Source organism: Manis pentadactyla, chromosome 3, assembly GCF_030020395.1.
Source record: "Manis pentadactyla isolate mManPen7 chromosome 3, mManPen7.hap1, whole genome shotgun sequence".
Classification (NCBI taxonomy): domain Eukaryota; kingdom Metazoa; phylum Chordata; class Mammalia; order Pholidota; family Manidae; genus Manis; species Manis pentadactyla.
Genome location: NC_080021.1, coordinates 153759224 through 153771623, shown reverse-complemented (window position 1 = coordinate 153771623; position 12400 = coordinate 153759224). Strand labels below are relative to the sequence as shown.

Here is a 12400-nt window from a genome sequence, read left to right as displayed (position 1 = left end):
AAATAGTCAACAATTAAGTAAATAGAATACCCAGTAATCTCTTTTTGCCTATATCCAAGTTTCAGATAATTTTTCTGACATCTTCTGAAATTACAAATGGATATATATAGGTGTTGGTGGGTCTTTTTCCTTATCCTTTTTGGGTATTTTTACTCCTTGAATATTTGAGCTCTTTTAATTTGAAGACATGTCATTTCCTCAACACTGAGAACTTTTTTTTATTGTTTCTTTGACTGTTTCCTTCTCTCCATTTGCTCTGTTCTTTCTTTCTAGAACATACAATAATCAGATGTTAGATCTCTGAATTGAGCTTCTTTGTTTCTTAACTTTTCAAAGTCTCACATTGTCTATTTCTTAGTCTTTTTTATTTATATTCTGGGTACTTTCTTACTTTTTTTCTCTTGTCATTCTGTTGAAGTATTTTTCTTGAGAATTATATATTTTGATGTTCAGAAACTGTTTTTTGAACTCTGATATGTCCTTCTTTTCTTTGCTTATTTTTTTAAATTAAATTTTTGTTGATACACAATATTATATTGATTTCAAGTATACAGCATAGTGATCCAACAGCTATCTACAGTGTTAAATCCTCACTCCAACTAGTATAGTTACTATCTGTCAATATCGAGAAATGTTACAAATAATTGATTATATTCGCTATGCTGTACTTTCATCCCCTGACTAATTTACATTATGATTGACATTTTGTGCTTCTTTATCCCCTTTACCCATTTCAAACCTCCCCACCCCTGCCATAGCAACCACCAGTCACTTCTCAGTGTCTATGAGTCTATTGCTGTTTTGTTCACTTTGCTATGTTTTTAGATTCCACATATAAGTGAAATCATATAATATTTGTCTTTCTTCACCTGGCTTATTTTGCATAACATAATGCCATCTAGATCCATTCATGTTGTTGCAAATAGCAGGATTTCTTTCTTTTTTATAGCTGAATAATATTTCATTGTGTATATATACCACTTCTTCTTTATCCATTCATCTATTGACAGACACTTTGGTTGCTTCCAGGCCTTGGTTATTGTAAATAATGGGGCAATAAACAGGGGTGCATGTCTTTTTGAATCAGGGATTTTGTTTTCTTCAGGTAAATTCCTAGAAGTGGAATTACTGGATCATATGGTATGTCTATTTTTAGTTTTTTGAAGAACCTCCACACTGCTTTTCACAGTGGCTGCACCAATTTACATTCCCACCAACAGTGTAGGAGGGTTCCTATTTCTCTACATCCTCACCAACACTTGTTATTTTTTGTCTCTTGGATAGTGGCCATTCTGACTGGTGTGAGGTGATAACTTATAGTGGTTTGACTTGCATTTCCCTGATGATTAGCAATGTGGAGCATATTCCCATGTACCTGTGTTGTCTTCTTTGGAAAAATGTCTGTTTAGATCCCCTGCCCATTTTTTAATTGAGTTATTTGTTTTTTTGGTGTTGAGTTATATGAATTCTTTATGTATTATGGATGTTAACCCCTTTTCAGATAAATAATTTACAAATGTATTATCCCATACTGTAGGATGCCTTTTTGTTCTGTTGATGGTGTCCTTTGTGGTATAGAAGCTTTTTAGTTTGGTATAATGATTTATCCTTTTTCATAGCAGCTGTTCTTGTTCCACATATGCTATAATTTCCCCAATCTCTTGAAGATACATATTAGATACATATTAGATATCTGAGTAATCTATGTTTTCTCCCTGGGGGGTCAGTGGTTCTGGTTGACATCTTGGTCTTTGTTTTTTGTGCTGTTAGGTTTTATACTGTTAAACTGAATGATTGCTCATTCTAGTTGTGACTAAAGAACTAGGTTGTTAATATTTGTATTACTCTGAATAGCTTCTTAAGAGCTGTGATTTTCCTTGCTGGAGAGTCATAAGATCTGACTCTAACTTGTTACAGTGAACACATAATAATGATAATAAACAAATAATATAAAACAATAAACAGAATAAAGAATGATGAATAGATAACATGTAAATATATATAATATACATACATAATAATATAATATATACATACATAATAAATAATAAGAAACACATATAAAAACATAAAGGAGATGCAGTCTATTGGCCAAACAAGTTCTTAGGACCAAGGAGAGGGGAATTGGAAATCGGACACCATCTCATTTCCTTTCTCTTTATGATTCTTAAAATTGTGGTAAAATACACATACTTTAAAATTTACTATTTTAACCATTTAAAAGAGTACACTTTAATGACATTAAGTACATACATTCACAATGCTGTGAAACCATCATTACTATCCATTTCCAGAACGTTTTCACCATCCCAAACAAAAACCCTCACCCATTCAATCATAACTTCTCACTTCCCCCTGGTAATTACCATTTTACTTTCTGTCTCTATGAATTTGACTGCTCTAGGTACTTCATATAAGTGGAATCATATAATATGTGGCCTTTTGTATCTGGCTCTTTCCCTTCACATATTTTCAAGGCTCATTCATGTTGTAGCATGTATGAGCACTTCCTTTCTTTTTAAGGCTGAATAATATTTCATTGGATGTATTTGACTCCATCTCTTGATGTGATGAACAGCCTGTGAGCATGGAGAGGGAAGGACGTGGTGATGCCTAGCTTTGGAGACTCTTCACTCTGAATAGCTTCTTAAGAGCTGTGATTTTCCTTGCTGGGGAGTCATAAGATCTGACTCTAACTTGCTGAACCTTGAGAAACTAACAACAGTATAGAAGGGGCTAAAAGAAGGGAAAGAACAAAAAATAGAGTAGCACAAAGAAGAGGAGAAAAGAATAATGAAGTGAGGAAAATGGAGTCTCAAGAATCATAGACCCGCAATTCTACTTAAAACTTCCTGCTGCCTTTCTTATCTTCAAATCCAAATGTACTTCTGCCACTTTATTCCCAAAGCACATAGCAAACTGCCTTCCTGACCCTTTCACCTTGTTGGAATAGCAAATCTCATGCATCTCCTCATACTCTGAGTATTTCTCTTGAGACTTTCATTAGCCACATTCCTGATGAGAACATTAGGGTTTAGGGTGGCCGAGCTACAGACATTGTACTGGGGAATTATGGAGCCAGACACATGCTGAGGACATCCCCTCTGCTCTGCCTGATTGCTTGGGTCATGAGGAAAGTCACTTTCCTGAGAAATAAGGGGCAATGTGCTGAAATGAAGCCCTGGGAAACTGGGCCATCTTCAAGAGAACAGGGAAGAGGACCCCTAAGGTAGAATTTCCTTTTCACAAGCAAGGAGCCTTGAAAGCACTCCTGAGATTTGTACTCTTCCACCAGGACTTAGCAACTCTCTGGTATAATAAGTGCTTTTAGCTCCCCTTGAAGCTGTGTCCCAAACTGGTGAAAATTTGTGCCTTACTCTGGTGGGAAGAGGAAGAAACCTTTCACTCCTGTTGAAAAAGGAATTGGAAATGAATGTTATTATTCTATTTTAAACACTTTATAAAAATGAAATCTGGGGATAGCCATAAAATAATTCTGACACTTAAAAATCTTTGAGAGGAAAGAAAGACAACTGGTTCTGTTCACAACAAGAGGCCTGTGTCTGGCTCATTGGCAAAGAGAGCCAGTCTGGACATTGGTAATATATCTGCCATACTTCTGGAAGAAGTTTAAAGGATTTCAAGGGAGTGAAGCCTGGGACTAGGTTCTCTTGGGAACTAAAGGTGTAAGGCACACAGGCAAACCAAGTCAGTGCACATGTGAGCTCCTGAAACAGCTTTAAAGCAGCAAGAGTCTGGGTTTTGTGGGCGGTTGTCATTTATTTTGTTTGTTGCCGTGGTGCTGGGGGTCAATCAGAATATTCATTTGGATAAACTAGTTCAGAAAGGTTTTAATGTGGTGTTTTGTCTTCAGTTTTTTTCCCAGTGTCATTGTGTTGTGTTCAGGTAACTTTGCTCATGATTCTACATCTTTGTAGAATGCTTCCCCAACTGAATTGAAACTGTAAGTGTCAAGAGTCCAGTGAGTGGTCACATTGACTGGCAGAGGGTCCTGGGACATGTGTCTCATTGAACAGGGACTAGCCAGTGGCTTGGGGCTTGGGCTTCATGTCTCTGAGAACATAAATATCCAAATGTCAGTTAGATACACAGCCAGATCACACAATGGTCTTTTTTAATGGGAAAATATAACCTGAATTCTAAGGCCTGGGAGCTTTGTTCTTCTCTTCACTCACCCACCACCCCACTCCTTCCTTTGAAATAGTGGAGTCCCAAGCCTTCTCATCTTCTTTCCCTGGAAAGTGGTGAGTTCCCACCAGGAGCAATGGTGGTAGCCATTTCCATGCAAGCAGTAATAGTAAATCTGGTGTTTGTTTGCCTTTCAGGACCTGTCTGTATGTGTTCCACAGTGTTAGTGAGAATGTTACCACCACGGTATCTCCATGTAGAAAATAATTTTCTTTCCTTTGTCCACCAATTGACTGATTCATTCATTCAGTATTATTTAAGACCACCTATGTTTTTGTGTCCTTGGTTCAGATTTTGTATTTCACTGGAGAAAAGTGTATTTTGTTTTTCATTTAATTTGAGCAGTAACAAAAGGCTGCTGTGGGAAAAAAGAGGCATAGTGATTAAATGAGTACCAGTGATATTTTCCTGGGAAATTCAAAGATAGATGAGAGTGTGAAAAGAAAATGATTCTGAGGCAGTATCAGTATTTTTTAAATTAAAATTTTTTGAAAAGTTTCTCCTCATGAGGAAAGAATTTGGTGAACTTTTGATATTTAAATAGAAAAAAGTGCATACACACAGGAATTCACTAACACATTCATAAGGGTTCTGCCCTCAGGACCTAATCCTCTCTGAAAGGTCCCATCTCCTAATACCATTACCCTGTGGGGTGGGATTTCAACATATGAATTTTGGGGGGACACATATTCAGATCATACACTGAGTTTTATTTATGAATGCACTACAATTTATTCATCCATTCTCCTATTCTTGGACATTTGGGTTGTTTCCAGATTTTTGCTATTATGAACCGTTTTTTTATGAACATTCTTGCACATAACTTTCTGTGGATATATGCATTAATTTGTCTTGAGTGTGTGTGTGTATATACACACACATATATATATATATATATATATATATATATATATCTGTCCTTAAGGATTTCTGCATTTAAAATTTTTCCTTTACTTCCATTTTAATGAGTTTGGAGGAATTAGAAGAACTAAGTGTTTATGCTTAATTCATCATTTTAAACCTATTCATTTTTACACTACCTTCACATGATTACTGGAACTACTTATTTATTTAAAGATGCATAGTTAAGTTTCAGTTGGATTTTGAACTTGGAGCAGTAGGGAAGTAAGAAGCAAAATAAAATCCTTCTGCAGTAGGAAAAGGCCAACCTATTTAGAGAATGAAATCTTATATCAAAAAGACACCCAACAATACCAAGCTGTGATGGGCATAATTATTTAATGATATTATGTGATGGGGTATGAGGAACTTTTAGCAGGTAGAAATAGGCAAATTGAAGGTGATGTTTCTTCTCCATAGCCTCAGGCTCCCCTCCCATTCTTTTACTGGGTTATTTATTTGAGGCTTGGAATGAACTGGTGGGGCACAATTGCAAGAGATCAGAGTCAAGGTGAATTCCATATACTGAATTGAAAACAATGCCATCTGCATCAAGCTATATGGTACATAAGTATCATAAAATACTCATGATTCAAGTTAGTAGCAACAAAACCCAAGGCATAAGAGGCTGAACTCATGTTGCCAGTCCTTATGAAAGGACCAGCTCTTTGGACCTTGGATTTTGCATCTTACCTTAAAAGCTGAAAGTGCAGTTGGGCTAGTACTCCACTTTGTGAGTCCCACCATCTTTTATGTCTAAAATACAAGTTTTAGAAAGACATTTCTCCATCAACTCCAAGCTTTCTGTTTCTTGATGGTAAATCCCAAGAGGAATTGGCTTCAGGAGAATTCAGGAACTGAATTCAGGATGTTCCTTTCACTGCACAGGTGATGATGAATTTGAAGTGAGAACAATAGGAACTAAGCTTAAAGAGCAGAAAAATTTTAGGTTAAATGAAGGAAAAATTTTATAGAGAAATTGTATCAGTTAAGTCCCAGTAGGACACAGGTAACATAAAGTTACAACTTGACAAGAGGTTAATAAAGGGCCTGTTCACAAAGGTGTGTCTGGTGTGTAAGGCACAGAAGTTGTTAGCATCCTTGGACCTGGTGGCAGGAGATGTAGCCAGAATCTCGGAGTCAGAATCATGTGTGGAGGAGCCCTTGAGAGAACCTGTGGCTTTCCATTAAAGGACACAGCCAGGCTGAGACTACAGAGAAGGGACCAGGAGAAAAACTACCATAATCCCATTCTTCCTGCCATCCTCAGGTCTGCCAGGGCTCCCCATTGGCTGGACTTGACTAGAGACCAGAGGGCAAGGGAACCACATTGATCCAGCCTCTGCTGGTCAGCCTCCTTACAGAAAGCAGTGTAATGAAGAATGGAGAGAGGATAGGCAGGTGCCGGCAGGAGCTATCCTCCCCTCTGCACACAAGCTTCAGTGGTCAGCATGCAGTGAATTCCTAAAGCGGGTGCAGAAAGAATTCTTTTCGGAGAAGGTTTGGAAACCTGCAGATTATTCTTACAATTAGAGTATCCTTCCAGCTGTCATAAATTCTGGTATGTTACAAGTGCAAGAACAAAAAGCTGCTAACAGACCTAGTGAAAGTCATTTTGTAATAACAAACTGCTCCCCCAAAGAGGAAATACCTATTATTAATAATAATAAGACTGATTGCATAGCAGTGTTCAGTGTACAAAGGACTTTCCTAGGCATCATTGTGTGATTCTCTCATTCGTCTTGGGAGGTAGCTAGGAAAGTAGACCTGTTGAACAGATGGGAAAGGTGAGTCTCACAACCGTTACCTGAGATATCACGGCAAACAAGTGGGAAAGCCTGAATTTGATCCAGGTGTCTTGATTCCAAATTCAGGTGCTTTCTACAAGGAGAAACTCAAATCACCTGCAATGATTTTTTTAAAAGGCAAGAATGATGAAATATAAGAAATTCTTTCTCTTTCCAGATATAGCTGGGTGGGCTTTGTGACTGTGATATTTGTCATTAGTAGCTCCTGTTATACTGTCTTCTGTTTGTGAGGGATGCCATCTATTGATGGTTGGGATGGAAATTTGGGTCTTGGTAGTTATACTTGGTAGTTAAAAGCCATGTTAACTAGGTTAAAGGAGAGGGGTCCATCCTGAAGGTCCTCTTAAATCCTAAGTGGGTCTCTTATAATGCCAATATTTTGTGGCCTTGAACCTAATCCAACCTCTAAAAAAGATATGCTTGATATCCTCATCAACCCCATGTCTGATATATGCTGCAGTGTTCTACACTGGGTAATATAGGTGACTACTTGGCCAATGTGTTTTAATAATAGTAATGAAAAAGCCATACACAGAAATAAATTTGGAAACAGTACATGGTGAATCTGTAAACAGCCTATGTGCCTTGGCCCAGGTCCTCATTCTGGGGTTTGCAGGGGTGGCAGGGACTTGACTTTCTCATTGTCAGCCCCTCCCGTGCAGAAGGGAAGCTAAGCCTACCAGGCAGGGAATCCCAGAGGCATTCCCTCATCTTGCTCTTTGTGGTTCTGACATTTCAGAAGTAGCCCCATTCGTTGTATGATCTCACACTCTTGGCAGTCAGATTCAGGATTTTCTTCTTTTACTTAAAGAAAATAATATATGTATATATAAAATAAAAGCAATTTCTATAAATTCCTGATTGTAAGCATTCGGTTGGCTAAGTTTTGATAGTTGGATACATCCATCTGGTGAAAACAAGATATAGAACATTTTTATCACTCCAGAAAATTTCTTTATATCTTCCCAGACAACACCATTACTCCACACTTCCTCCCTGCCAGAAAACAGGCAGCCACTCTTCTAATTTACATCACCATGATTACTTTGTCTATTCTTGAACTGCATGTAAGTAGAATCAAATAGTGTCTGGCTTATTTCACTCAATGTCATGTCTTTGAACCTCATTTGTTGTGCATCAGTAGTTTGTTCCTTTTTATTGCTAGAAGTGTTCCACTGTTTGAACATACCATAATTTATTTATTTTCCCTTGTTGTTGGATATTTGAGTTCTTTCCCTTTTTTTATCTAATATGAATAAGGCTGCTACCTGCATTCTTCTATAAGTCTTTTTGAAGGCAGTTTCACTTACTTCTCTGGGTCTGTTCCTAGGAGTGGAATGGCAGGTCATAGGGTAGGTGTATATTCAGATTTCTGGCAGTTTTTAAATAAATATTTTATTTTGGAATAGTTTTAGATTTACAGAAATATTGCAAACATAGTGCAGAGAGGCCTTGTGCACCCCATACTCCATGCCCCTGTCACTGACATCTCACATCGGCATGGTACCTTCGTCACAGTTAAGGAACCAGTACTGACATACGATGATCAGCTGAATCCTATGCTCTTAGATTTCTGTAGCTTAAACTTTGTGTTCTTTTTCTATCCATGATGCTATCCTAGAATCTCCCATTACATTTATTTGTCATGTCTCTTTAGGCTTCTCTTGGCTGTGACAGTTTCTCAGATTTTTCTTGTTTTTGATGACTTGACCATTTTGAGGAGTACCTGTCAGGTATTTTGTAGCACATACCTCAGTTGGGATTGTCTGATGTTTCTCTCACGATTAGACTGAGGTAATTCAGGTTTTGGGGAAGAAGACCACAGAGGTAAAATGCCATTTTCATCACATCTAATCAAGGGTACATGCCATCAACATGACTTACCAGTGATGTTAAGCTTGGTCACCTGGTTACTGTCATGTTTGTCAGGTTTCCCCACTGCCCCATCCCTCCACCTCCCCTTTTCATACTGTATGCTTTGGAAGGAACTTGGGGGAGTGAACTCTTAAGTAGTAGGGAGCTGAGGGTGGAGTGTCTCCACAAATTGTTTGAATTTAGCATGGAAGACTTATATTTCATTTTTAAGAAATGGCAGTTTTCTAAAGTGGTGGTACTATTTCATACTCAGACAAGCAATGTCTGAGAGTCTATGTGTTCCTCATCCTCACCAACACATGCTGTTGTCAGTCTTTTTACTTTTAACCATTCTACTTGGTGCAAAGTGGTATTTCACTGTGGTCTTAATTTGCATTTTAATTTGATGAATAATGATGTTGGGCACCTTTTCATGTACTTATTGGCCATTCCTGCATCTACTTTTGTGAAATATCTGCTCAAGTCTTTTGCCCAATTTTTTATTTGGGTTGTTTGTCCTTTGATTACTGAGTTGTGGGTAAAGGTTCTTTGCTCCATTTATGCATGAAGGTTCTTTGTCCAATATATGCATGGAGTATTTTCCTAGCCTGTGGCTTGCCTATTGATTTCTTCACAGTGTCATTTGATGAGCTAGATTTAAGATTTTAATGGAGAGATTTGGGGACCAGTGCTGGGAGTAATGGACCCTCACCCATTCTATATCTGATGCTGCTAATTTTTACTTATGAAGATTAGTGGTGTGCTGGTAGGCAGAAGGATTATAACCACACTTTCTTTTCAAGGCATCTGATATTGCATTAAAAGAAAATTTCCAGAGGAAAGTTCAGTTCAAGACTTCCCCATGGTAACAATAATTGTGTTGCTGGGTGTGAAGATTCCAGATATATTAGGTCTCTTTGAGTAGCAACTGTCAACACAAAGAAGAAGCCTGTGTAAGAAGACCATGTTCTGTCCTTTGCCAATTATGCATTCTCATTTTCCAAAAAGGTGATCATGAGTGACACGGTACAAGAGGGGGCATGTGCTCCATGCTGCTCAGGTCGCATCCCACAGACACTAAGGAATCTAGCCCGCCAAATAGTAACAGCGGCTGCTGCCAGCATCTTCCCCAAGATTCGACGACAGGGTGTACAGTTCTTTTACAAATTAACAAAACAAGGAGAGAAGTAGAAGCCAGACTCCTCTTGGGATGAAGAAAGACTTCCTCTTAGGAAAAGGGGCATCGTGTGATATTAAATGTTGACTTATAACATGGGTCTGGGGAGATGCTTGCAAGCTTCTTGGAATACCAGCAATAAAAAACAAACTTTCTATATTAAGAGTTTGTGTGTGAACTCATTTACTAGCCAATTCTGACATGTCCCCTACCTGAAATTATGCTTGGTTCTAACACTAATAACCATTGGCTCCAATCTTTTATATTTGTGATAAAGTTTGATTTCGATAATAATCATAGTTCTTAAGTTAAAAAGCCTACATAGTCTCTAATTTACACTAAGAAAATATTGGCTTCTTGGTTGAGTTCTGTTGATTCTTAATTATTTAGGGTATTATTTGCAATACATAACTTTGGAGAAAAATACAAAGATCATTGTACAGTTATGCTTTAGTACCTAAACTGTTTGGAATAGAAAAAAGACTCATCTTTTTTTCACTTGTATACATGACTCGGGTTGGTAATGGCCCTAAGCACCTTGATATTCCTGGGTTCCACTTATATCCTAGAATTCTCCATTTGTCTACTTACCCTTGATCCTGCAAAACTCAGAAAAAATACCAATGGCTCAAGCAAGAAACAGCCAGGGCTTAATGTAATATACAGATAAAAGATAAGGGAGTCAGAACTCTCTTAAATGCAAAGGGGGAAAAAATTAGGGACTTAAATTACTGAGAAGACTTGAGAGTCAATGGCATTCCTCAGCATGATTTAAAAAATTCTAAAACATGGAAAAAATGTTTGTACATTAAAAACATGATTCTGACTTTAAAAAGTTTCCTCTAGGAAGAGAATGTGAGTTTTGTATTCAGACAAAGCTTTCGCTGAGTTTAGCTATTGTTAGGTTCTAACTGCCTCTCTTCTTGCTGTTTCAGGTGAACCTCTTCGTGCTGCTCTCTGTGGTGTGTGTCCTCTTAAATTTAGCTGGATTTATCTTAGGCTGCCAAGGGGCCCAGTTTGTGTCCAGCGTGCCCAGGTGTGACCTGGTAAGCAGTCCTAAAACATCGCTGTGCATCTGGGCCGACTCTGGCTGGTCTGGGCTTCCTGCTCTGCCGTGTGTGGCTAGCGACACCCAGCAATAGGCAATGTCTGAGGTTGAAACCTGAAGTTGGTAAAAGGAAGCAGGAAACAAAACAAAGAGCTGCCTGCTAATTACCTTACTCAGGCTGTCAGTTATTTTTTCTAAAGCTGGTACCAGCCAGCAGAACCCCAGGACCCCATATTATAATACATTATTAATTAGTCAGTGGATGGATCAGGTGTCCACAATCAATATCTGTCTGTTCTCATCTAAAGAGGAAAATGGATATTACCAGAACATAGGTCAACAGTCCTTTATCCTAAACCTTTGGGGGCCAGGTGTGTTTCAGCATTTAGAGTTTTTCTGACTTTTAGAAGATAAATGGGATACACATACTATTTATTCTGTAGCAGTCTGGTGGAGTTTGGGACAGTAGGCTGTCACCAAAATTTTTGCTTTTCAGAGCCTTTTGGATTTCAAAACTGGATAGAAGGTTGTGGACCTGTACCACCTCTGAGGTTTTTTTTTTTTTTTTTCTTATTTTTAATTTTGGTAAAATACACACACCACGGAATTTACCATCTTAACCATTCAGGAGTGTTAAGTACATTCACATTATTACGCAACCAATCTCTAGAACTTTTTCATCTTGCAAAACTGAAATTCTGTACATATTAAATGAAAACTCCTCCCCACTGGCAAGCTACTTTCTGGCTCTCTGAGTTTGACCGCTGTAGGTCCCCAATATAGGTGCAGTCAGACAGTGTGTGTCTTTTTGTGACTGGCTTATTTCACTTAACCTAAGGTCCTCACTGTGTCCAGATGTTGTAGCATGTGTCAGAATTTCTTTCTTTTCTAAGGCTGAATAACATTCTGCTGTATGAATAGGACACATTTTGTTTACCTGTTCTGCTGTGAAAGGGTATCAGCCGTTAGAGCTATGTGGATGCTGTCGCTGTAAAATGGCTTTGCAGATGTCTTCTGGAGACTTTGCTTTCAATTCCTGGGGTATATACCCAATTCCTGGCCAACTTTGAGCTTTTAAAAAGACCGCTCAGTAACAAATACATCTCTGTGCCACAAAGTTCTTTAAAAGCTGTAGTAAATCTCACCTATTTGGAACTTGGTTTCAAGGCAGTCTCACCCCTTAGAAACCAGGAGGATGCAAGCAAAATAGGCTGCCACAACTCTCAAAATGCTGTGATAAGTCCCTTCCAGTGAAACTCAAGACCTTCCCAAACAGGTAGACTCCTCAGGGACTCAATAAACACCTGCTGCTCATTCTTACCAATCCTTTACAAATTGCTTGAGTTTTTCATCCCATTGCTCAATAACCTTAGGGTATGGAAACACAGGCTGACCACCTTTCCT

General features: G+C 38.3%; 1 protein-coding gene across 4 annotated transcripts in view; it reads left to right on the top strand.

Moving 5' to 3' along the window:
* The window catches only part of ENTREP1 (endosomal transmembrane epsin interactor 1), a 54902-nt gene that overhangs the window by 23284 nt on the left and 19218 nt on the right, over positions 1-12400 (top strand). For all 4 annotated transcript variants that reach the window (XM_036920198.2, XM_036920195.2, XM_057498592.1 and 1 more), the window contains exon 3: positions 10884-10994. In XM_036920198.2, coding sequence (XP_036776093.2) covers positions 10884-10994 — 111 coding nt within the window. The remainder of the gene's footprint in view (positions 1-10883; positions 10995-12400) is intronic.